This window comes from Lampetra fluviatilis, chromosome 39 (genome assembly GCF_964198595.1).
Source record: "Lampetra fluviatilis chromosome 39, kcLamFluv1.1, whole genome shotgun sequence".
NCBI classification, from domain to species: Eukaryota; Metazoa; Chordata; class Hyperoartia; order Petromyzontiformes; family Petromyzontidae; genus Lampetra; species Lampetra fluviatilis.
This window is the reverse complement of record NC_136313.1, coordinates 10,250,543-10,276,998: the sequence shown is the minus strand read 5'-3', so window position 1 is coordinate 10,276,998 and position 26,456 is coordinate 10,250,543. Positions and strand designations below refer to the sequence as shown.

Here is a 26,456-nt window from a genome sequence, read left to right as displayed (position 1 = left end):
TCTAACTTGTCTCTCCCCATTGCAAAGTTTGGCTTTTTCAATTTGTGTTAACTTCTCACTTTTTGTGGTGTTGACAGGTTATGGATTCTAGATCCGTTCAGTGGTACGGGGTAGACTGAGATTCTTCCAGGTCTGCTCTCAAGGGATGGACGGCAATTAAAGCGGTTGTCCAGCCGGGTGGCTCCACAGTCGAGAGCGCAGCTCGCAAATCAGGAGGTTGAGAGTTCAAATCATGGTTGGGGGTGGGGGTTTCACTCAGCTTATCAATCCTGCAGGGTCGATAAAATAAACACCACTTTGTGTGGAAGTCAACAGTGGTTGTCCTGTGGATAGTCTCACCCTCTTACATAGGAATGTGGAATTTCCACAACGAGCTCAGAGCTGGTAAGAGGAGATGAGCACCAGTGACTCAATACTCATTTGAGCACGAAATCACTTTTTAACTTTTGTTTGACACGTGAAATATCCCAGTAATGTATCACTCCAGCTTCCTTACAAATAGCACTCGTTGTAAATGCCACGATTGGTTCAGGTCGACGTTAGTGCTCATCTTCATTGGCCCAGATTGTGGAGCCAATGAAATATTTTTTGCGCGCAAAAGCGGATGAGCAGTGTTTTGCAAAACGAAAAAAAAAGAAATTTAATTTCCCTTGCGCTCATGTTTATTTCAGATCGGCACAGTGACTGTACAGGAGTGACTCTTCACCTCACCTACCAACGGTGAGCTTGCCCTTTTAAGTCGACCGATTAAACACGTGGTTGAATGGCACGATTTTAACACAGCAATTACAGCTATTCCACGCGTTTATTGAGTGCTCCTGTGATATCGTCTTTGCACCGTGCATCGCGTTTGTGTTGTCCATGCATGTGCGTGTTCATTGCCGTCTCTTGACAGACAATCGAAAATCGCTGGAATCTACCTTCTCATGTCCCCGAACTTTAATATCCCAGCTGGAATGAAAGGTGAGGTCAGGTCTTCTTCAGCAAACGTGTTTGAGGATTCTAACGAATGTAAATGCACAGTTATGTACACAAGTTGAACTAAAGGTACTGAACCAATAACTGCGACAGCCAGTCATTTGTGTTATTTAATTGCTTCAGAGTTTGTTTTGCGCAAAGAAAACTGGACTTTTGTGAGCCAGACATACGCGTTTGTGTCTTTGTGTGTGTGCAAGCGCGTAGTGTAGCGGTTAGCGTGTTGCGCTACAGCCTCAAATAGGTACCTGGTTCAGTGTGTTAACATCGCCACTGGGAAGACAAAGGCGGCCGGGCGTGGTGCTGGCCACCCACAGCCTCGTGTGCCGTGCCGGCTTTCATAGGTGCTCACTAACAGTGCTTGCCCCAACAGTCTGTTAAGGCTATACGGAGGATCTTTGTCTTTGTTCGCGTGCGTGCATGGGAATAGCTCTCCCTGCTTATTTTTCATTTTTTGTATGTTCATATAAAGGAGGCCTATTGCAAGTGACTTCAGAAGTATTTTTGTGAACATCGGTTTCCGGAGTCATTCTCTAGCAGAGTGGTGCACTGCTCACTGCAAGAGTTCTCTCATCATGTCGTGGCATAACGCCAATAGCACAATAAGCACAACTGGAATATGCACACGTCTACATGTACAGCCCTTTTGCCAATCCACTGCTGGATGAGGGCCTCATCTCACCTGGGCCGATTTTTTGGAATATAATAATCATTCCTGGGGTAGGGGGAAGCGTGGACTGGGGGGAAAAAGAATAGTTGCTCATCCTGCTAACTCCTCTCCCTTCCCTCTCTCACCCTCCACCCTGGCACGTCGCAGAAGTCAATGTGGACATGGCGTGCGTGTACAACAAGGAGGTCCCCATCTACCCGTTCGCATACCGCGTGCATGCCCACCACCTCAGTGAGTGCTTGTTGCTCGCACGTGCACCCTCCTACACGCGCGTGTTCTCCCTCCCACCAAAGCCCCATGCTCACGTCCGTGTCGTGGAGGGTGGGTAGCCGTTCATGTACAAACCTATGCCGCACGTATGTTGAACTTCTTTCGCACCGTATGTAGCCAGCTGCACTCATCCGAGGTGCAGGGGCGCTAATTGGAGCTACCAACGTTCCTGTGCCGCTAACCCACTGATCACGTGGGGGCGCTGCTTGACATGTTTGGCTATGGTTGAAGCTGTTCCCCCGAGCCGCTGCAGTAGCCATTAGAGCCGACCATGAACCATGAACCACGAAACCATCGGCTGGAGAGGCTGCGTCACCCGAGACCGGGCTTCTTTCTTGGTGCTGCCAGGCAAAGGGCTGACTTGGGAGCAGATGTCCTGCTGGTTGACATTTGACCACGTGACGGTGATGGTGTCACCTAAAACAATAACGCTCATAAGGAATGCAATTGGAAACAACTTCAATGATGATTCCTGAGTGATGGGGAATCGGACCAAGGACCTGACATTGAGCGGAGGACTAAATACATTTCTCTCTCGACCGCCTGGTGCCCACCTTCTTGGCAATGAACGGTCATCTCATTGGCAGGTCTGAGCTGCCGGTGAAAATGTCACATTGCTATCGATCTGGCCAGTCTCTCCACAGGGCGATGACTGTTGACTCCTTTCCAAGTTGCGGTATGCCGATTCCACGGCTGACCGCCATTTGAACTCTTCGGTACTTGCGTTTTGGTGATGCATGTTCGATATGTTTGTGTGGTGGTTTCAACGATCGCACCGTTGTAATTTGGAATGTTTTAATCTTCATTCGTTCCCACTCCCTCTCTTCCCCACCCCACCTGTGCGCCCGCTGTTGCACGGTGCCGCGCGTGCGATTGGTGAGCGCAGGTCAAGTGATCAGCGGCTACCGGGTTCGTGACGGTAACTGGACGGAAATCGGCCGGCAGACCCCACTGCTGCCACAGGTGAGCATACCCACGATAACCCTCGCCACCCCATAGCCTCGCCATCCCCTAGCCTCACCATCCCATAGCCTCACCATCCCATAGCCTCACCATCCCATGGCCTCACCATCCCATAGCCTCACCATCCCATAGCCTCACCATCCCATAGCCTCACCATCCCATAGCCTCACCACCCCCTAGCCTCACCATCCCATAGCCTCGCCATCCCCTAGCCTCACCATCCCATGGCTTCAGCATATGTTATCCTCCCTCGCCACCTTCCTTCCCCTAGCCTCACCTTTCCATAGCCTCACCATCCCCTATCCTTGCCATCCCCTGGCTGCACCTTCCACTCGTCTCATCTTCCCCTAGCCCTACCGTCTCCAATCCTCACCATTGCCGCGGTGGTAGTGGTGTTATTAGCCCCCGAGGCACCCAGCGGACTCCGCTTTCTTCCCCTCGCTCCAAGTGTTGCGCTGTCGCAATGTCGCCCCTGCAGGCGTTCTACCCGCGCGCGGAGCCCATGGAGGTCAGGCTGGGAGACATCGTGGCGGCTCGCTGCGTCTTCTCGGGGCTCGGGATGTCCGAGACCACCTACGTCGGGTGGGTGACTCGCCGCGCTGGCGCCGCGTCGCACGGCCGCCCCCTTCCCGTTGCGCCATCTCACCCGCGCCGCTGTCGTGCGCGTCTCCCCTTCCCCCTCCCGTTTGTGCACCCACCATCCCCGTGTCGCCAGCATGAACTCGGACGACGAGATGTGCAACTTGTACATCATGTACTCGACGGACGCCTCCCAGGGCGATCCCAGCATTCGGTGCATGAAGTGTGGAGAGGCGCGGCTCTTCCGAGGGATTCCGGCGATCGCCAACGTTCCCGTGCTGCTGCCCAATCGCTCGCCCAATGGTACGTATCTTGAACTTATTTTGCACCGAACATAGCCAATCGTGCTAATCGGAGGTGCGGACGGTGAGGCCCTGCCTTGCCCTGCTCAGCCTGCGTTCGCTGTAGCAGCAGATTCCGCCGCCGCTCAGAAAAATAATAGCGATGTTGTTTATCCACACAAGCCTCACTGGGTCTCGAGACTTATTTTAACACCAAGGTTGAAAGTGTGATTGCATACTTATTATGTCTATAACATGTGGTCATAATGACTTGTATGTTAAATTAAGTTTGTGTGTAAAATTTGACTTGCCCTCTAGAAAATTGGCTTATTTGACCAAAGGGATTTCCAAAACTAGAACGATAAAAACTCAGCGCTCAATCGATCAGCCTTTATTTCCAAGGGCGATAACGTCGCAAGTCGCGCGCACGCATCCCTTGCCGATGATGTAATCAAGCGCGATGTCATCTCCCCACGTCACACACCTTGTGCCGTCTCCTTATCGTTGCGGCCTCTTTAGCATGTATTTCGCATCGTTTCAATTCCTCAATGAATGTGTAGTGACATACATGGTGTTACTACTGTGTAGCGACAGTACCGAGTGATGAATGGCACTCTATGCGTGGTGCCTCTCTATGGCACCAGTGTGAGCATGGCAGGGTCCGGGTGTCACTGAGGTCGGGTCAGGACACGATGTCCTGGGTGAACCCGAGAGGGCACGTGACCGGACGAGGGGGCAAGGGGACCCCCAGAAGGGGGCGTGAGGGTCACGTGATGTGGAGCCAGGGCTCCCCCGAAGGATCTGGAAGGGGGCGTGGCCAAGGGCGGAGCCGGCTACCCCGGAGCGGTTATAGGCCAAGTCCCGAGAGGGATCTCGACTGTCCATCTCTGGGAATGAAGCCGCCATCTACGATCCTCGCTCTCCGTTCTTCGCTCGTGGACCAGGCAGCCTGTTAGCTGTTCTGGTCTGACTATATAGCTATCCCCTCGAGTGTTAGTTAGTTAGGAGCGGTGGTCACCATCCTATGTAGTTATCCTGTTAACGTGAAGAGTTACCTGCTGTGTTCGTTAATAAAAGTGTTGCCTCCAAGTTCAAGTGTGCGCCTCAATTGAACCCACTACAAATGTCTAAATTTCCATGTGGCTATGTTGTGGCCAACATAAAGGCAGTCCAACAACATCCATTGTTGTACTTTACTCTTGTGCCCCCACATCTACGCTCCGTGCCTTCACCGACCCGCACAGTGAAGTGTGGACAAACAAGTCCACGACCCGCACGGTGTGGTTAGGCCCTCATCCAGCAGTGGATGGACGAAGGGCTGCACTGGCGCCTAATTTCCTCAGCGCGGGTGACATCTGACCGTCCGCTGATCGGTCGCTTGGTCTGCGCTGAAAACGAGGACTCCACCGCTCGGCCGTCACTCTCTGGATGTCCTCCCCATCCTCCCGCCGCAGACCTGAAGCTGGAGCAGGACACGCAGTGGCACCCAGAGGGGGTCACCCTCGGGCAGGTGACGGGGCTGGCCGTCGACACGGAGGACCTGATCTACGCGTTTCACCGTGGCGACCGCATTTGGGACCCCCGTCGGTCAGAAGCTGACGCAAACACACACGCGCACACACTAGCGCACACACTAGCGCACACACGCACACACACGCACACACGCGCACACACTCGCGCACACACAAGCATAAGCAGCCACACACAACTACACTCACAGCATACGCATAAGCACTATCGTTCATATATAAACCATAAACTAAGACAAAGATCCCCCTTATGGCCTTAACAGGCAGTTGGGGCAAGTGCTGTTAGCGAGCACCTATGAAATCTGGCATTGTACTTGAGCGGGTGGGTGGCCAGCACCACACCTGATTGCCTTTGTCCCCCCCGTGGCAATGTTTACACACCGCACCAGGTACTCATTTGAAGCCGAGTCGAGCTGGGAGAGGCCCAGGACCGGTTCAGATAATCGTCACTGGTGTTGGCTGTGACCGGGAATTGAACTTGGGTCGCGGTTTCATCGCGCAATGCGCTAACCACTGCGCCACCACTCCCCAACACATGCGCAGATAGAGCACATACATGCATGCATGTATGAGCCTCGGACACTTGACGTGTACTCGGTGTACCTAGCCTGGTACAAGCACTGTGGTGACTTGGTGGTGTCTGTGTGTGTTGGTCCTCAGCTCCTTCAACAACCGCGATGAGTTCCTGGAGGATCACCTGGGCCCCATCGCTGAGGACACCATCCTGGCTTTTGACCCAGTGTCTGGGCACCTCGTGCATTCGTTTGGCAAGGACATGTGAGACACAGCACTCGTACATGCATACATACATGTCGGGCCCTTGTTGTCAATCCACTGCTGGATGAGGCTCTCCCCCCGGCTTGCGGCCCCAGAGGATGGTTTGGCCAGACTCGCTGGGCGCTGCTGGCTGTGCACGTGGCCTGTAACCCTGCACCGTGGAGGCGAAGGTTGGTGAATTGTTGCATGAATGCTGTGCAACTCCCCTCCCGTGGCGCCTGCACCACGGCTTGCCATGAGAGGGCGGCACAGCAAAGTGTGGGGACTACCTCTGTTGCATCTGTATGTACATACGTATGTTGAACTTCTTTTGCACCGTACGTAGCCAACCGTGCTAATCGGAGGTGCAGGGGAAGGACAACAAACTAAAGTGTTACCCCCTCGCTGCCTGTGGTGTTTCTCTGGGTGCTCAGGATTTCTCCCACATTTAAACACTCAGTAATTGGCCGATAACAACCTTAATATATAGAGGACTGCAGAGCTCGGGTGGGGAACTTTGCTCTCGCTCAACGCCTGGCTGCCTTCCCACTTGTTTGTGGTTCCTCTCGTCTCTGGGAAGCTCACTCTGTCTGTGAGAGTGAACAAATACTGTGCGGTGCGTAGCAAGTAGAAATTATTAAATGTATTTGACTGAGCGTGGGAGACTGATGAAGGCGAGTTGCTCAGTTTGATCGGACTCGACGCCTAAACATTTCTCAAAAGTTTTTTTTGTATTTCAGTGGCATGTCTCCCTATAATTATGTTTCCCAAATGTAAACGTTTTAATAGACACATTGCTCTAGAGACAAAATAAATTGCATGCCTTTAAATAGACAATGGCCAAGGATGAGAGTGATAATGATGATGTTCTGCATGCGAGATACAATTCAGTGCTAACAGCTTTAATTTTTTCCTCCCTGTCAGTCGTGATGGATGCTTTCCTGTGTGGACCCACGTGAATAATTTATCATAGCTTCCCGATAGGAATGTTGTACATGCACGTGTATGTAGGTGTGTGCATGTGTATTGCAGTGTTGTAGAGTGGGGAACGGGAGTGTAGCGGTTAGCGCGCTGCGCTACGGCGTCCCGAGTTTTATTCCTGCTTACAGCCAACACCAGGGACCTGGTCTTGGGTCTGTCCTAGGTTGACTCAGCCTAAAGTCAGTACCTGGCGCGGTGTGTAAACATCGCCACTGGAGAGACAAAGGCGGTCGGGCGTGGTGCTGGCCACCCACCCCCTTTGTGTGCCGTGCCGGCCTTCATAGGTGCTCACTAACAGCACTTGTCCCAACAGTGTGTTCAAGGTGACACGGGGGATCTTCGTCTTGTGTGTATGTGCCTGTGTCTGTATGTGCCTCTGTCTGGGTGTACCTGTGTGATCACTGGTGTGTTCCTGTGTTCAGGTTTTATCTACCACATGGACTCAGCATTGACTTTGAGGGCAAACTGTGGGTGACGGACGTGGCTCTGCATCAGGTGGGTGCTAATTGTAACACTCACCCGATGTTTATATTCTTTGGGTCTTTCGGTAAAGTCACGTAGATAGGTTCAAAGAAAATAAAAAAATAAATGACAATCTACGACATTTCGATCGCAACACAAGCGTTCGTCCTTCCTGATGACGAACGCTTGTGTTGCGATCGAAACGTCGTAGTTTTTGTTTTATTTTTTGTTATTTTCTTTGAACCTATCTACGTGACTTTACCGAAAGACCCAGAGAATATGAATTCCTGCAGTCACGAAAGCTTTAAGTCAAGATTTGACCCGATGTTTGTTGATGAATGCAGCTGGCCAAAACCTCCAATATAGGACGGCAGAGCTTAGGCAATTCCAAACGATTGCCAACAATAGCCCAAGCACTTCTATCCGCCTTCTCGCTTGTCTGTGCACGCTACACATTCTACAGCATTTTCAGATGCAATTTTGGATAAACGATGCAGGTTTCTAGAAATAAAACGTGATTTTAATATTTATGCAGGAGAGTCCCACTGGGTCTCAAGAGATGCCTGTATTGGGAAGTTTGGCCAATTTTTTTTGACGAGTGTTTTGCTTCATGTGGAAGGAAACCCGAGTGCCTGAAGAGAAGAAATGCAAACTCAGGGGAAATATTGCAAGGTCCATACAGATATATTTTACAAGTAAACTGCTGTTCTGCTTCATCGTGGCTACCTCTCAGTGCAACTGGTTTTGTGAGCTCACAAAATTGGTGACCCACCGCATTTTGCACTTCCAAATCGCTGGGTCGCAGATGTGTGGATGTCCCAATGGTGAATGCACTTGGCACAAAGGCAGCACTTTGCTTCGATTCCATGAGTTGATTCCACTCTTAACTAGCAAACGTTAAGGGCTTTCTGGCACAATGATGACCATCGCATTCACTTAATTTAGATACATTTCGGAATTAAAATATATGGTCTGTCATGTAACTCACCCTTTTCTGTGGCAGGGCGAGTGGGAAATTTCTAGCCCCCCCCCCTCCCACTTTGTGGACCAGAGATCACTTTGAGGGATGTCGGAGGTAGCTCTTTGATATCCGCTTCCGTGGTTCATTCTCTCACGCAAACGGCCACACTGCTGTGTTGAGAGAGATCCGAATGGACGCTGTGTCTTATTCTATGGCATCGATAAAGCAATCGGACTAAAAAAATATAGTGTTTAATTGAACACCTTAAAGGGCTTTCTCACCACGCACGGCCCGCAAAATGACCGTTAAGCGCCCCGTGTCATTGCTCGTCAGCGGAGATGCCCTTTACTTTGGAGAAGCTAACCACTGGGGCCTATTAACAAAGAAGAGACACAGGTTGACCAGTCCGTCTTCCGCCCCAGGTGTTCCGCTTGGCCACCGGGGGTGGGAAAGAGCCACTGCTGACGCTGGGCCAGCGCATGCGCCCTGGCGATGGCGCCTCGCACTTCTGCAAGCCCACGGACGTGGCGGTGGATCCACGCTTGCGCCTCGCCTTCATCTCCGACGGATACTGCAATGGTCGCATCGCGGTGTTCTCCCTCGACGGCACCTTTGTCAGGGAGTGGGGCACCGGTGCGTGCAGCCAGCCGCCTCCGGTCTAGCGCCAGTGTGCAATTGTGTGTGTGTGTGTCTGTGCGTGCCAGTGTGCGATTTTGTTTGTGTGTGTGTGTGTCTGTGCGTGCCAGTGTGCGATTTTGTTTGTGTGTGCGTGCCGGTGTGGATTGTGTGGGTGTGTGCGCGAGTCTCTGTTTTTTGTTTTGTGGCGAGTGATGTGCGTACTTGAGTGGTGTGCATTTGTATGTGGCGGCTAAAACACTGAAGGGGGTGGCACAGCAGGCGAGCGCAGGTTGGTGCATCTGCCAGTCAACTCACTCGTTTAAACCATAATGCCTTAGACTAGGCTTGTGCAACGAGCCTTCAACATTTAATTCGGCATCAAAGTGCACCTAGCCTGGCGCAAGAACTATGATGGGTTCACCAACACTTATTGGCGAATGGTCGGCTACTGCTGAGTAATTTGTAAGGGTCTGAGTTTTTTATTTGTGGTAGTTGGCAAGGCCGCTGTGACTTAGTAAAGGGTGCTTATAAAGCATGTAATGGTCGGTGAGTTAGCCATCGGCATATGTACATATGTACGTTGAACTTTTTTCGCACCGTACGTAGCCAACCGTGGTAATCGGAGGTGCGGGCTGTATTTTAATTAATCAGTTTGCATGAAGTGTTCTGTGAGCGTTCATTGTGTGGCAGCTGTATCTTGTTCGCTCGCTCGCACGGTTGTGACCTCGTGCGCACGTCTCCTGCCACCAGAGGGCTCCCAGCCGGGCGAGTTCCGCATCCCCCACGCCCTCACGCTGGTGAGCCGCGTGTCGGACGACGACGCTGGCGACGGCGGCGGTGACGGCAGCACGCTGTGCGTGGCGGACCGCGAGAACGGACGCGTGCAGTGCTTCCGCGCCGACGACGGCACGCGGACGCGCACCATCGACCACGCGGCGTTCGGCGGCCGTGTCTTCTCGCTCGCCTACACGCCGGCTAGCGGTACGGCTCGCTCCGCTTGGACACTGGCCGGCCGCTAACGTCACACCGGCCGGCTGAGATGGCGCTTGAAAGAGTTGCTGCTAACGGAGGTGTCGGGGCAGGCCGGAGTTCGGAGCACCGAGCTCCTGGGTTCGCATCGGGACGGCCACGTTTGGCGAGTTGATGGCCGTCTCAGCCCAGTCACAAATGAATTAACAAAACAACACGATGTGTTACGTTTGGTTTTGGACTTGACTTGGAGAAACTCCAGCTCTTGAGAATTAAGACTCAGTTTGACTGTCTTGCTGAATCACTTGAAGCGGGAAAGGTTTACCTGTACTGTGTAAAAGATAAAGAAGCCACTTATTTTATAGAGAAAGAACTCTATTACACTGCTGTGTGCTGCTATGCAAAATTTCCGAATGTTTTCTTCATCTCATCATCGCATTGCCGGCAGCACGGTCGGAACAAGTTGGGCCATGAAAGTCAGCACGTGTTTCGGCACAGCGTGGCCCGTTTAGACCCGCGCCAACGAGTTATAACGATGCCGTGGAAGCCAAAGCTGCTTTCCAAAGGTGGTTCAGTTGCGCCTGAACCACCCAATGTTGTGGTCTGTCGGTGATCAAACAAAAACCGCATTCTGTTATCATTTTTTATTGCTTTTAGAGCTTGCGTGTTTACACAGCGCAGAAATACGGGAAGCATGTCGTAGAGCATTAAGCAAGGCTGGTAACGTAACCCGCCAGCAGGGCAGGTATTGACACATCGCTGCCAGGTTTGTGACAACAGGCCGCGGCGTAGCTGCCGAGTGTGCAGGTGGCACAACTGCTCCGGAGAGAGCCGGGTGTCACACTCCAAAAAGGAGGAGGGGGGGGGGGATATTGGACAGGAGGAGGGTGGGGATATTGGACAGGAGGAGGGTGGGCCCCATTTCATTACTTGCAGCAGGGCCCACACCAACCGTGCTGAACCACTCGCTACAGGCACCTTTTGGACAGTGTTGTATGTAGAACTTCTTTCGCACCGTACCATAGCCAACCATGCTAATCGGAGGTGCAAAAGTGTGTGTGTGCTGGGTGTGGGGAGTGGTCGTGTAGCGGATAACGTGTCGCGCTACACACTCGGCAACCCGAGCTCGATTCCTGCTCATGGCCAACACGAGTTGACGATTGTCTGACCAAGTCCTGGACCTACCCGAGGTCGACCCAGCCTCCAATGAGTAGCTGGTGCAATGTGTAAACATCACCACGAGGGAGATAAAGGCGTCCGGGCGTGGTTCTGGATACCCACCTCATGCTTCATGCCGGCCTTCATAGGTACTTGCTAACACCACTTACCCCAACAGTCTGTTAAGGCTATGCGGGGGATCTTTGTCTTTGTGATGGGTTGTGCTGTGCTCAGGTGGGCTGCTCTACGTGCTCAACGGGGCTCCTCTGACAGGAGAGGAGGGCGGAGAGATGCCCAAGGGCTTCGTGCTGCGCTATGACACCGGCGACATCCTCAGCACCTTTGTGCCCAAGGACGAGGTGTGGACTCTCTTGCCATCACTCTGCCCGTCTGTCTGAACGTCCATCCCTTCATCTGTATGATTATCCGTCCATCTGTCTGTACGTTCATCTTCGTGTCATGGTGGCTGCGTTAGCCGAGAGAGAGGCGATGTTCCCAAATATTGCCGATTTGTAATGCGAGGTTTGGATGAGCGGATTTTTCGCCTGCGATTCTTTTGATTCTTCTTCTTGCAGTTGTTGCCAAATAACTTTTCGTTGTTGAATACCTTTAATCCAGCACTTGGAAGTGGCTTAGGTGGATTGTGACTGGTAACTCTGCATGCAAATGACTGCCAACAAGCTGGGCTGTGCGGTGGTCACGAGTTGGCAGCATCCATTTGGACTTTTGAATGTTCCCCTTTTATATGGGTGGGTTTGTGGTACTCCTGGCCGCCTGATGCACAAATGGCGCGTCAAAGATTCGGCGGCCTGCGAGTGCGGCTACGAATGCCAAACCATCGACCCACATCGTGAACACTCCGCCGCTGCTGTCTTCACGCATTTTAAGGAGGAATGGATGAGATCCACTTGCTTCTGAACAGACAATTGAGTGGATAACAGATGTAAAATGTTATCTGCTGCTATTAATCCAAATGAAAGAAGAAAAATGTTACCTTTTCAGGTGGCTCAGCGGAAAAGCGAGCGGCTTGCAACGAGTAGATTGCGATTTCAAGACTCAGTTGGGGGTTGACTCAGCTCATCATCCCTGCAGGGGGCATATAAAATGAGTCTCACTTTACGTGGAATTCAAGTGTTTTTTTTCTTCTATGGATATACTCGCTCCCACCATAGATACGTGTAATTTCCACCACTGGATCAGGGCTGTACGACGGAGATGAGCACCAATGGCTGAGTGCTCATTTAAGCAGGAAGTGACGTTCACTGGACTCGACTCTTTTCTGTCCGTGCATTGTGCTCAAATTGCAAACAATCCCCCGAGCGGTGGACTTAAAAAAAAAAGCCTTGAAATCCATGAGGATCTTTAAATTAACAACGACAGGTTTCCCTCGGTTTACGAAAGGGATGCGTTCTTCATTAAACACGCTGTAAAACGTAATTTCGTAAATCGAGAATGGCTTTTCCCATTAATTTTTTTCATTGAGGGATGTGTTTCAGACAGTCAATTCCAACTCTTATCCTAATCTAAAATTTTACATCCAAGTCACTTTTGACAATACAAAATAATAATAAAGAAGATAAATGTGAAATCGATTGAATGATAATTGAAAACTAAAATATTTAACCTTTTTGGGGAACTCGCCAAAAGATGTGCTGCATGTTGGAACGACTGGCAAGGCGTTACTGCTGTTGCATTGTGACGCTCTCGTTGATGGATGACGCAGCCTCCCGGCTGCTTCTTGTTTGATGACCTCACGGCGAGTGCCGTAGTAAAATTTCGTGAACGCGTAAATTCGATTTCGTTCATCAAAGAGTGTTCATAATTTGTCAATTGCGTCAACGGGAGATTTCGTCAACCGAACGCTCGTAATTCGAGGGATACCCGTTTTGTCATTAATCAACCTTCAACTTTTACATCTTGAAGGAGTGGTTCCCACTCGACGAGTGTGGGAAGAGTGCTCTTCTTCCTTGTGACCCTTAGAACTTCCACATTCCTCTAGTAGCAAGAAGGCCTTCTTGTACCAGAACGGTCATGGTGGTTCTTTGACCATACCTCACCACGCTGGTGAGTGCGGGGGTTGGTCACGGGGCGGGGAAGCACCAGGACTGATTCGGATGCCACTCGCCACCGGTTTCCTCCGTGGCCAGAAATCGAACTCGGCGGACGGATTCACTCTGTAAGAGACTATTCTCATTGCACTTAAATTACTGGAGGAGAGGTAATTGGATTCAAGTTTGCCAATTAACCATTTTATGTATAGATAACAAATACACTTTATGGCGGTACCCAGAGTACCATAGCACCCCGGCTCTCGCACTATGTCCGTGACGCAGTCACTTTTAGTCTGTTGATGGTCGGCGATACGGCAATCGACTCGTCTCGACGAGCTGTACACGATGATGCACCACTACGGTGCGTACCGCGAGCGTTCGGGGTTTCGGCGCAATCGTCCTCGCGTTTCGACATCCCAGAGTAGGACTGATTTCGGATTGATTGGTACCCCAGTGGTGGAGTTGAAGTACACCCCTGGAAAAAATATTGTCCCAGAAATAAAATATTTAATTGCCTCGGCCATTTTGTATTGTTTGGTACCCCGGGGAACCGCCATGAGGATCAAATAATCGATTACTTTCAGGCGGGTAATTTCGATACCAATTACAAGCTACAAATCTAATTAAAGTTACCTTTAATTAAAATGTAATTTAGATCGAGTCCACCATTGGCGAATGACCGGTAACGCTTGTGCTGCACCTTGCTGCTGCTGCTGCGTCCCGACCCTGCAGAGGATGCACATGCCTCACGATGTGGCGGTCCTGGGCAACGGCAGCGCTGTGTTCGTGGGCGACACCATCTCAGGGCGCGTGTGGAAGTTCACGCCCGTCGAGAGTGAGCCGCACATCACGCCTCGCCTCCCTTCCCACCCCCCCCCCCCGCTATCTCTCGCATTCTCGCAGCGTTGTTTCGATAAGCCGCTGTGCAATGGGCGTCGGTGCCGTCGCAGTTTTGTCTGGAACTCTAGCCTCACCGTGATCCCTTGTGGCTGTGGATGCCCTCTCAGGCAGTATTTCAGTGCGCTGCTTGCATTTTGCACCCTTTGCATGGCCTCTGGGTTTATTTTTTTCACGTGAGAAAGAGTTATTCGGTGGTTCGACTTTTCCCTCCACTAAACCTCCGTGATGCTTGCGTCTGGTGGTGCAACGCCCATAATCCTGTGCTTAACAAATCTGCAGTGAATCACTTATGTTTAAGAAACTGCCAGACCTGCAGAGCTGTGAGTTGCTGAGATAATAGTGGCGACAAGAATAGAGTTTTTGAATCCATCTTTTTGCGTGTGTGTACATGGGTTTTAAACTTAATTTGGAGCTTTCGTGACTGCAGGAATTACTCTTTGGTTCTTTCGGTAAAGTCACGTATAAAGAGAAAATAATAAATTAAATACTAGCATATACGACGTTTCAATTGCAACACAAGCAATCATCATCAGGTATAAATGAAAGAAGCACAAATCTAGTATACTTAGAAATGTAATCTAATACAACAGAGTCGGATAACATAACAGTCAACACCCTACCTGGTTGATTACGTTCTTCCTGAGAATGCTAAATTTGAGAGAGAGATAAAACACAAAACCAGAGACATATAGACAGACATATAAGCAGACAGATATCACAGAGATACATAGAGAGAGACAAACATAGGCACACAGAGAAACCGCGCCTCTGTGTTGAGGGAGTGAATAAACAACGTTTTCTTTATTAGTAAATAACCTCGCAGCCCCTCCCTCTCACCCCGTCTTATGATCTCTTGGTCACCGTTTATCCCCCGCCCCCCCCGCCCCGTTTGGCCATCCACCTTCCCCTGTCTCTTTCGCGGCATCTGCGTCCTCTTGCTGGTGTCTGCCACGCTGGTGTCTCCCACGCTGGTGTCTGTCACGCGCTTTGCGTTTAGCCCTCCCCGTAGTTTCTGCTTCGGTCTTTAACCTCGGTGTCTCCTCCTGCCTCCCTCTGTGTCTCCTTCTGCTCGCTAGAGGCCATCCACCGCTCAGTCAAGAAAGCTGGACCATCTAATGTGCATGTAGGGGCTAGCGGTAAGCAGCCACACCTCCAACAAGAGATTTGCTTTTTTACCTCATCGCTCTCAGAGTTGTATTTGTTTGGTTATCGTCTGCCTCTTAGTTTTTTTTCGCAGTAAATTCATGCCGAGAATGGCAAGTGCTGCTCATCTCGTTGCCGGCAATTCATCCCCAAGCAGTGGATTTATAATTGGAGGATGGGATGCTTTAATCGGTAATGATGTGCGCGCCTCCCCGTGTGAAAATGTGCACGCGCGCTGCAACCGTCCACGCAGAGTCGGGAGACCCGCGGCTGCTGTCGGGGTCGCTGCACGGCCCAGGGGATGCGGTGGTGGCGCCCGCTGCCCCTGGGGTGGCGAGCGGGCGTGCCACCCTGTCGCCCACATTCTTCGCCGCGCTGCTGGCGCTCCCAGCCATACTCGTGGCAGCGGTCGGGGGCTACATGGCGTGGCGGCACCGGGCCTACAGCGAGTTTGGGGGTGAGTGACGTCCACTTCCCGCTGCCTCTGTGGTGTGTTTAACCGTCTTGGCACTCAGAAAGCGGACAGCTCTGGTGATGGCAGCAGGACCACCACCACCACCAAGAACCGGCTGAAACATCGCCATCAGCGCCACCGCCCAGCGACGACTTCACTAGCAGCACCGCTTAAATCACCGCCATCTCTCTTAGGATCTTCCACTTCAAAATAAAGATTATGTACTAAAATAGATTGCAATCTCTGCAAATAACGTGTCCCAACAAAGCAATACTCCACATCATAAGACCGAACTTCATGTCATAAAGTACCTGCAACACGTAATAAGTACACAAATACGCTCGCCCTGCATATTCGTGTTTTTATTAACTCGCGCTGCCGAGAAGGCTGCGTTTGTAATTACACTTCTCACTGTACCCCCCCCCGCTCTCTGACTCCACTTCCTCTTCGTCCTTTCCTCTCGTCCGTCCGCTCTTGAACCCCACCGCAGCCCGGCAGCGAAACAAGGGCCTGAACCTGGGCACGTTCCTGGCTTCGCACGGCTCCTACTCGCGCACGGGCTTCGACATCCTGAGCACGGAGGGCAGCGACCACGAGCACGCCAACACCTCCGACTCCGAAGTCGAGGAGTTCAACGCCAAGCCGCGGCACTCCGCCGTGCCGTGAGTGCCCGGCCGCCGCCACCGCCGCCGCCCGTTCCGAGATTGTTCACGTCGGGGGGGCCCCTAACCGGTCGTGACGTCGTCTCACTTCTCGGTTCTTTGTGGAGGCCAAGCATGTTGTGCACCGTGTTTGCCCCACAGAGGTGTATTTTCGGGAAAAAAATCTATAACAAATCAGAAGCCCGCGACCGTGCAGGGGTACGAATTCCCAAATCGTAGCTCGTCGCTCATCAGTATGTACATGTGCGCGCCCGTGTTTGTTTCACGCATTGAGCTCGCTGCTTTGGTCACATTGGAAGCAAAGGCTGGCTGTCGAGTGAATCTGTTGTGGTGTTGGTGCACGTGGCTTTAGAGGGTAGAGTGGGTGGCCTTTACAGGTAGGAGGAAGGATGTCTGTGTAAATATCCAACACCAAAGCTACGGTGGAGGCCATTGTGGGTATCGAACGCTCGTAAAAAACGCTCTGTCAAGTTCTGTTCCGTGCTTTGGACAAAGGCATGCAAAGATTGAAGTCCATCGTGCGAAAGTCGTACGTTGCCCCACAGCAAAAAGTAGGACGCACACAACGTGTTTTGTATATTTTAATCACATTGCCTAATTTGCTTATCGCTCATCAATTTTAAGTACTTAAAAGCTGCTGCTGCTGCGTTGAGTCAAATGGGCCAGGTGGTCACAGTGTAAGCTACAAATCAAACTAGCACGGTGAGCGAGCGTCGACAGTCGCTCGTGAATGCAAGTTGGTGTGAGCGAGTTTCGGTTACGTGGTGTGACGGTATGCTGCGAGGCACCGGTGGCAGGCTGCTGTGTTCGTGTGTTCGTGTGTTCGTGTGTACTCGGGTGTGTGGGGGGCGGTGGCGCAGCAGTTAGCGCGCTGCGCTACGTACCCGGTGACCCGCGTTTGATTCCCGCTCACGGCCAACATCAGTGACGATTATTTGAACCGGTCATGGGCCTCCCCTAGGTCGACTCAGCCTCAAATAGGTACCTGGTTCAGTGTGTAAACATCGCCACTGGGAAGACAAAGGCGGCCGGGCGTGGTGCTGGCCACCCACCCCCTAGTGTGCCATCCCAGCCTTCGTAGGTGCTCGCTAACGGCACTTGCCCCAACAGTCTGGTAAGGCTATACGGGGCATCTTTGTCTTTGGGTGTGATGGTGCCGATCATACATGGCGCAGAGCTTCTCGGTGTGCGTTTCGTCACATTTGGCTCCACGTTAGCAAAGAGTAATGATCCCTTCCTCCCGGGTGCTGTCCTCGTACCCTGAGGTTTTCCTTTGGCGAAGCCAACCTTCGCTGTCAACTAAGGTACTGCTCTAGTTTTCCCCCCTTTCCTCTTTGTGTGATAAATATACCCCTCACTCTGGCTCACGTGTGCTCAGTTATGCCCCCTTACCGAGTGCCATGGAAGCGTATCGGGATGTCTAGGAGGATTCACAATTATTTTCTTGCCGGTTTTTTTACTGAGCTCATTTACGAGGGGCGCCACGGTGAAGAGATGTTAACCACCTCGCCTGGTATACAGGCGAGGTGGTTAACATCCAAATGTTCCAAACGTGCGTCGAGAGCATTTTGCTGCTGTAAATTTCTATGTGACAAGCCACTTCGTTGAGCTATCCTTTGTGGCCAGGTCACTTCTCAAAAAGAGCTACATAGCTCAGTGGGGCCTTGGTAAAAGAAAAAATATTATTTCATTATTTTTGTAATTAAAAAATCTAGTTGTGAAAGGCGATGTTGCAAGCGTGCGTGCTTGGCATGCGTGTCGTATCGGTACGTCTGTTGACGTGGGTGTGCAACCTACGCATTTGAGGAGTGTGTGTCGTGTGCTGGGCTTTTTGTGCGTAGTAATTTCATGTGCATGTTTGCAATAGTTTGGCATTTCCTCCCCTGGCACGGGGATGCCTATTCCGCTCGTTGCAGTGTCGCGGGATCGCTGCCAAAATGCGGTCAAACCGTGAAGCGGCTGCGGTATTCTGTGACCCTTTCCCTCTAGTCCTTAGCTGTTAATTGTGCGCAGGATATTCGCCCTATGCCAATAAGAATGCCAAGATTTCCACTCATCTGAGCTTTCCCACCCACTCCATATTCTAGGCACTGTAACCACAAATAAATTAAGTTAAATGAGCTTGGCCAATTAAGAGTTTTTTCCGCGGGTTAGTGTATTCGTACGTTTGTGTTTGTAGGTGTGCGTACAAACGCAAGTATTTGTACCAAGATGTTTACTTTGTAGGGCTGCATGGCTTAAATTCCTTTACAGACTTGTTATGTAAGGTTGTGTTTGTTTCCATCAAGCATACAGTGCATGTGTAACTTACATAATTGAACTAAACTTAAAGCTGCTAAATTTGTGTAATAATGAAGCTGAAGAGACCTTGTTATTCGCTCGAGATTTTTATTCACCAAAAAGGCTAAACGTTCTATTCCAAATGAGAACGCAATGAGGTTTGGACTGACCCAAACTCCAAAAACACCGATCCGGTTTATCCACTCGCGCACGAAGGCAGTTTGCCCTCCTTTGTGAATGAAAACCCAGCCTCAATCTCAAGTCATGCAACGTAGCCCTGCCTCATGTTAGCACAGTGGCTTCACAACTCCAAACCATGCCAAACGGGGCACTTTCTTCTATGGCCCAGCTGCCCTCATCGGGACCCACCTTCCTTGTATTGGCCACTCCTAATTACAACGTGCCATCGGTGAAATTGGGAATTTGGCCATTCAGAGACGGCGCACACACGCGGCGCGCACACGCGGCGCGCACACGCGGCGCGCACACGCGGCGCGCACACGCGGCGCGCACACGCGGCGCGCACACGCGGCGCGCACACGCGGCGCGCACACGCGGCGCGCACACGCGGCGCGCACACGCGGCGCGCACACGCGGCGCGCACACGCGGCGCGCACACGCGGCGCGCACACGCGGCGCGCACACGCGGCGCGCACACGCGGCGCGCACACGCGGCGCGCACACGCGGCGCGCACACGCGGCGCGCACACGCGGCGCGCACACGCGGCGCGCACACGCGGCGCGCACACGCGGCGCGCACACGCGGCGCGCACACGCGGCGCGCACACGCGGCGCGCACACGCGGCGCGCACACGCGGCGCGCACACGCGGCGCGCACACGCGGCGCGCACACGCGGCGCGCACACGCGGCGCGCACACGCGGCGCGCACACGCGGCGCGCACACGCGGCGCGCACACGCGGCGCGCACACGCGGCGCGCACACGCGGCGCGCACACGCGGCGCGCGGAGTTGGTCAAGTCCGTCGTGGTGCGCGCTACCCGTTCACGCTTGTTTACGCCGCTTCTTTGCGGGGTTAGCACGCGGCCGAGGATCCCTGCATTCATAAGCCACAAGCGTGCGTTGTCGAACACTGTGCTCCCATACACGATTAGCGCGGTTGGCTACGTATGGTGCAAAAGAAGTTTCACCGTGCATTCATGCGTACACAGGCACGCTCGTACTTACACCGTTGGCGTCTCTTGGTTTTAACTTACGTTTAGCCATGGCCCCTTCTCGCCCGGAACGCATCGCGATTGTATCAGCAGGTCACTGACCCTAATTCGGGTCACTGCCACACGACTGGGAAGCCCTGCTGCCCTTTTCTCATTGTGATAAAAGTCTGCTGTCTGTTTTCGTGTATCGTTTTGTATTTTGAGAGAATCGCTGTGTTGTGTGTGCACCCGGGCGTGATTACTCGCAAGGATGGAACGCTGTTGTCAGGAGCACCGTGCCGGCTCATGGGATCTGGCCCATATTTATCTGCGCATGTTTGCAGATGCCCATGATACAGATTAACATTCGGTGAATCGGAAAGTGCCCCGAGACCCACTTAAAAAAATGTTAAAAACGGTACTTTCCCAACAGTTTTCGCCACCCGCGTGTAACTGGTAATGCTTTTGCCCAGCTTGTGACGACCTAAATATATATATACCGCTGCTCTGCTAAGCACTGAAGGATGTGGTGTGACTTTGAGTTAAATAAAAAAAATGGTCGCAAAGGCCACGCATGGACGAGAAAGTCAAATTTGCACAAACATTTATTGAGTGTGTCCTCTAGGTCACTTAATTTTCGATTAAAAAAATGTTCCCCTTGCAAATCCAGCACGTGACGCTATGTGCGTGCGCGTGCAAACGTGCGACGTGATGTACATATGTATAGTTAAACGTGCGCGTGTGTCGCATTCGATCCCATTGACGATGCCAGCAGGCGCCAGAAATAATGTACGCTTGCCTTCTCTATACATTACGTGTAAATGACATAAGTTAAACGGTATATAATTGTAGAAAATGTGTTTTAAAGTTATATTTATATGTAGATGTCAGCCGTGGATTAGGGAGACGTTGAAACAAAGCAAAATAAACCAGGAAACTGAAAAATAACCAGAGCCAGCAGCCGTGGTGTCCTGGCGAATTCGCATTATCAGACGTCATTCACTTATTGCTGGACATTTCCTGCAGTCATTAATGTTGTTGGACACTCACGGCAACTGTTACTGTTATTCCCTTCTTTCGTTTTCGTCTAGCAGCTGAGCTCCCGCCGTATAGGACAGCCCCCATGTTCCAGCAGAGCTCTTAGTGTCCTGTAAAGATTTATGATAAATGTGCACACAGGTACAACAAACAGAAACGCACGCAGAGAGGCAGTTCGTGTCTTGGGGGGGGGGTCAAGCCAAAGGTGGTGGGTCACCCAGGCATGCGCTCTCTTGTCTTGCCCACTGAGGCATTCAAGCACCCAAAGAGCCGCTGTCTCCTCCCCAAACTCCACAATTGAAACCCACCACGATAAGGGAGCGCAAGGTGTTTCGTGATGGTCGCCTGTTGGACACAACTTGCATTGCTGTTCTAAAGTCGGAGTCCTGCTTTGTGTTTAAAGGCGAAGGATGCTGGGTATTCTGCTGTTAGAAATTGGTGAATGTTTATTGGTATCCGTAGCTAAATTATATAAAACATTGTAACCTAAATTATTCAATCACCTCTTAAAAAAAGATTTGGTGTCACGCCTGGAGGTGAAACGCATCCATTTCATTTCCTACCCACCAAGCTTGTTCCCAGGGATTGTTTTTGGTAAAAGCGAAAGGAAATGTGTGTTCGAAAAGATAAAGAGATTAACACGTAACACTGCTAGAATATGGCCAATGAGTGATTTTTATTGCCTCCCGCTTGCGTCTGCATCACCTTTGGTGTTGATTCAACCAGAGAAATAAAGAAACGCGAGCAACACGATTGTGTCAAAATGTCACGCCATTGGTTCACGCAGTTCTGTGCGACTTTAACATGTCCGTTTTATTTAAGAGTGTCGGTATAACGCAGTCGTTTTAAGTGTTTATTGAGATTATTGCCCCCTAATATTGTTGCCATGAGGTGTTGTCGAGTGAGTCGTGTTCATTTTGTTTAGTTGTCACGCGGGAATAAAGTGTTTTGCAAGATGGAATCGTTTGATGTCTCGTGATTTTCGTTTTGTTTATATCTCAATTGTGCCATCTTGGCATCATCACGTGATCAGACAAAGTGACCAATCGCATCTCTCGCAGAGCAGGCAAATGCTTCGTGTTGGAGAATTGCCCGCATAAGTGGGGGTAACAGAGCTACCTCTGAGGCATCTTCAAGTGACCTGGTCCACAAAGTAGAGGGCATCATTGTCCCACCCGCTCTGCCACATGAGCGTAACATTCATCACATGAAAGTGGAACCGATTGGAAACATGTTCAGAGTTGAAATTTAACCACGTTTAAAGTGATGGTGTTTTTTTTTACGCGATGGTTATCGGTTGCTGGGCTAAGATCATAAACTCTCTCTGCACTTGAGACCCCTGTTTAATTGCGGGCGGCTGGATTCGTGCCCAGGTTCTCAGTGGCGCCATCTCGGTGCATAAACCTCTGGGCCGCACCAGGTGTCCGCCTGTGAATGCGTTCTAAGTCGGGCAATGGTGCATGTCCTGTGTAGCTCGGTGAGCCACACATTGAGACCAAAACGTCTCCAGTATCTTCCATGCAAGGAAAGTATTGTGTTGCCCTGAGAAAGTGGTGGAAATTCCACGTTCCCAAGGCTCATCTTTAGGGTGACCACTGCTCACTCTCCACCAACTGGTACTCATTTTAGCCACCCAAAAAGAGGGTTTGGTTGAGTCGACCCTGCAGACCCGCAATAGAAACCTGCCGCAGCACGAGGCTGAACCACTGTGCACTTCCATCACGAGCCGTTGCCTGTCTACTGCTGGGTGAAGGTGCCTGCAGGCCATCAACTTGCTTCGTGGCCCAGTGCTGCCACCGTCGATTTTAACCCCCTGACTGAAACACAATAGTGATATCCCATTGCTTCATCTCCACAGTCAGTGGCCCTTCTCTTGCATGCCTGACTTTGGCATGTACAAATATCGCTATAAATTAGTGAATCGATAATATGAATCGGACTGATTTATGGTATCGTATCGTACAGTTGATCCTTATGGCGGTACCCCGGGGTACCAAATAATACAAAATGGGCGAGGCAATTAAACACATTCCTGCGGAGGGAACTGGTAGGAACGTTGGGTTGCTCGGTCAATGGCCAGGGTCAACGGCGGCGTGGTGTATTCCGCAAATATGCCCGACTGTGAGGGCGGGCACAAGCCGGCTTGAGTAGGTTAAACGTTGAGTTTTATAAGGGCACCACGGGGTGACCAGCCCTTCCCCACCCTGTGGGGATTATTGTGTCCGACGGACGGACACAATAATCCCCTGTGGGCTGGTGTAACCAGGAGGTTCCTACCAGTAATATTTTATTTCTGGGACACTATTTTACCCAGGGGTGTACTTAACTCCACGACTGGGGTATCAATCAATCCGAAATCAGTGGCACTCCGCGATGTTGAAACGCCAAACATTAGCATACAACGATCCGCTATCGAAAATGTCAACTTTGAAGAGTGCACCGTGTACAGCTCGTCGAGAAGAGTCGATTGCCGCATCGCCGACCATCAACAGACTCACAGTGGCTGCATCACGGACATCGTGCGAGAGCCGGGGGGGTGCTGTGGAACCCCGGGGTACCGCCATTAGGTTCAGTTGGTGCAATTTGATGGAACTACGCACAACACTTTATAACACTTTACTGCGACTGAAATATCACGTTACGCAATGTGAGCTGAGTTGATGCGGCGACATACAAGCGGGTCTTGCTTTTCGTCAAAGGATGCAATTGGGGACAGAAAGAAAACAACAGTTTTAAGTATAAGATAAATAATATAAATACAAAAAAATACCACCGCGCCCAACGTGGGGCTCGAACCCACGACCCTGAGATTAAGAGTCTCATGCTCTACCGACTGAGCTAGCCGGGCAGCTGGGACGAGCCACTCGATTCGGGGTATGCATCGCTGCTGCCCGTCTCTCTCCACGTGGGAGGAGCTCAACACAGAGAGCGCGCACCCTCGAGACGGGCCCACTGCCCCACACGCTGCCGACGTTGTATTTCAACCTTTTAAGGGCCACACGGCGGTATTGTGTTGAGGTCCGTGCATTTCTTGCTATTTGTGCTTGTGCAGCACTTTAAATAAAAGTATGTTTTACACATATCCCATCAACCACACGATCTTCTGAGGAGTGCGCTTTTCCAGCGGCGTGGGCGTTTAGTGCAAGAGAGAAAACTGTCTTGCCCCGGGTGTTTGACATCCAGCGCCTCATCAGCAGGGTTCAGGCCTCATGCTCGAGCTGGCGAACTGATGAGGAGCCCCTCTCCTTGACACGAGACCCCCCCCCCCCCACCTGGACGCTCTCATCGTCCACTCGTTTGCGTTGCTGTAGAATTGTCGATGGTCCATGACGGGCGCTCGCCAACAACAACGACGACGGTGACCCCGTGGTGCGGAGAGTGCGCGAGTCGCCTTCTGTTGTCTCGCCGCCAGGGGGAGCGCCTCCAGCTCCACGCCGAGTGGCTGAGTGGCGGTTGGAGCGGGTTTGCGAGTTGTCGCCATTCGGGAAGAGCTCCCCCTGATGTTGTGCTCGCTGATAACACGATGTGACACAATTTTTGTCCCTGGGTAGTAAGCAGAGGTGGGACAAAGTCATTGTTATGCAAGTCCAAGTCGAGTCGCAAGTCATCAAATTCATGACTCGAGTCTGACTCGAGTCCAAGTCACATGACTCGAGTCCACACCTCTGGTAGTAAGTGTTATTTCGTTATTGCTTATGCCTCAAAAGTATAGAAAATTTATATTATTCCCCACAAACTTTGCTTTTGTGACCAGGACAGTGATATTTTGAAATTTACCAATTTTCAATGAGAAAACGGGCGAATTTGTGTCTTTTCGTTCACATAAAGTAAGAAAAAAACAACATGAATCAAAATTAACATGTATTTATACTAAAGTAATACAAAAATTACGTCAAAAGATTTAGAAGCGAGTAGTTTTTCTAGATTTACGATTAAATTGTAAATCACTTTCACGAATCAGCCACCAAATGTCTCCCATCATGTTCTCGTTATACTGTCCTTGGTAGCGGCGTTCAAAGTCCAGTATATCCTGGTGGAAGCGTTCGCCTTGCTCCTCAAGATGAGCATCAATGATATGGACTTTGAGGGACAGCCTACAGCCCATTGTGCAGTAGTTCTTCAGAGTCTGAACCAGCTCCACATCGTTTTCGACCTTTGATTGCCCAGGAAGGCACGAACCACTGCGAGAAAGCTGTTCTAAGCCGCTATCTCCTTACTAGTGAGCTTCTTTGGGAATTCATTGCACTCCAGGGTCTTCTTTATCTGTGGTCCGACGAAGACACCGGCTTTGACCTTTGACTCAGACAGCTTAGGGAAGAAGTCTTGAAGGTACTTAAAGGCTGCCGACTCCTTATCTACAGCTCTGACAAATTGTTTCATAAGGCCCAATTTGATGTGCAGTGGTGGCATCAGCACCTTCCGGGGGTCCACCAGTGGCTCCCACTTGACGTTGTTCCTCCCCACAGAGAACTCGGTCCGCTGTGGCCAGTCCCGCCTGTCGTAGTGAGTCTTGGTGTCTAAATATTTTGTAGTAATTTTGTATTACTTTAGTATAAGTACATGCTCATTTTGATTCATATGTTGTTGTTTTCTGACTTGATGTGAACGAAAATACACAAATTCGCCCGTTTTCTCATTGAAAATAGGTACATTTCAAAATATCACTGTCCTGGTCACAAAATAAAAGTTTGTGGGGAATAATAGCCATTTTCTGTACCTTTGAGGCATAAGCAATTACGAAATAACTCTACCCAGGAACAAAAAAAAATTGTTACACAATGTAATTAGCGCGCGTTGTGGCCCAATTAGGGGGGCGCTAATTGGGTGCGGGAAGTGGTCGCTTGTGCCGATTGCGAGGCTGTTCAAGGGCTCAACCTCTAGGACATTGCTGTCTTCTAAGGGTGCCAAGGGTGGTGGAATTTCCACTCTGATGTTGTTTTTGGCAACAGGGCAAGGGTCGACTGGGGGTCAGACTGAATTTTGCGAAATAGTTGCGGTCTGTGTTGCGCTCTGATGTTCAGCGAGTCGCTCTCTTTAGAAATACGTTTGTGTGTGTTTAGTTTGTTGTCCTTCCACCCCCACCCCGCACCTCCGATAAGCTACGGTTGGCTACGTACGGTGCGAAAGAAGTTCAACACCCATACAATACGGTACATACATGAATGCAGTGTTTCTCAAACTCAGCCGATGCAACCACACAGCCACCTCACCACTCCTGGTGACAAAACGATTTAACTTCTTGCAAACACCAGGAATACAGAAAAGATTAATATTACCGAAACATTAAGGAACATACTTTCTTACTCAGCTATAAAGGTGTATTCTTAAAGCGAGTCATTTATATCTTAGGGTGAGGCTCGTTTAATCAGGGATGTTTTCATAACTTCATTTTTTTAATTCACTGACTGCAGCCTTGCAGCCCTCTGGTTCTCAATCGTAAAACATGCACAATGTTAATCATTACATGGGATTTGATGAAACAAAGGAGTTGTACTTACGTGCCCGTGTTGAATTTGTATTTGGATTATTTACCTTCTAACAAAAATCTGGCCATGTCTCGCATGCCCAGAAGGGGCATCTCGCAACCCAGACGAAGAACCACTG

The 26,456-nt window shown here is 50.9% G+C and overlaps 1 protein-coding gene and 1 non-coding gene across 4 annotated transcripts in view; one reads left to right on the top strand and one right to left on the bottom strand.

The window, feature by feature from the left end:
• The window catches only part of LOC144945985 (peptidyl-glycine alpha-amidating monooxygenase B-like), a 43,366-nt gene extending 24,181 nt beyond the window's left edge, over positions 1-19,185 (top strand). For 2 of the 3 annotated variants that reach the window (XM_078874694.1, XM_078874695.1), the window contains exons 8-23: positions 672-720; positions 896-963; positions 1,793-1,876; positions 2,802-2,878; positions 3,357-3,460; positions 3,594-3,760; positions 5,193-5,325; positions 5,928-6,044; positions 7,427-7,499; positions 8,850-9,060; positions 9,796-10,026; positions 11,407-11,531; positions 13,956-14,058; positions 15,200-15,259; positions 15,520-15,723; positions 16,211-19,185. In XM_078874694.1, coding sequence (XP_078730820.1) covers positions 672-720; positions 896-963; positions 1,793-1,876; positions 2,802-2,878; positions 3,357-3,460; positions 3,594-3,760; positions 5,193-5,325; positions 5,928-6,044; positions 7,427-7,499; positions 8,850-9,060; positions 9,796-10,026; positions 11,407-11,531; positions 13,956-14,058; positions 15,200-15,259; positions 15,520-15,723; positions 16,211-16,386 — 1,982 coding nt within the window. In that variant the 3' untranslated portion in view covers positions 16,387-19,185. The remainder of the gene's footprint in view (positions 1-671; positions 721-895; positions 964-1,792; positions 1,877-2,801; positions 2,879-3,356; positions 3,461-3,593; positions 3,761-5,192; positions 5,326-5,927; positions 6,045-7,426; positions 7,500-8,849; positions 9,061-9,795; positions 10,027-11,406; positions 11,532-13,955; positions 14,059-15,199; positions 15,260-15,519; positions 15,724-16,210) is intronic. The other variant, XM_078874696.1, reaches the window with a different exon arrangement.
• Positions 19,186-23,627: 4,442 nt separating this feature from the next.
• TRNAK-CUU (transfer RNA lysine (anticodon CUU)) lies at positions 23,628-23,700 on the bottom strand. The gene has a single exon. It is a non-coding gene; the product is annotated as a tRNA-Lys (tRNA).
• Between the last annotated feature and the right edge of the window lie 2,756 nt (positions 23,701-26,456).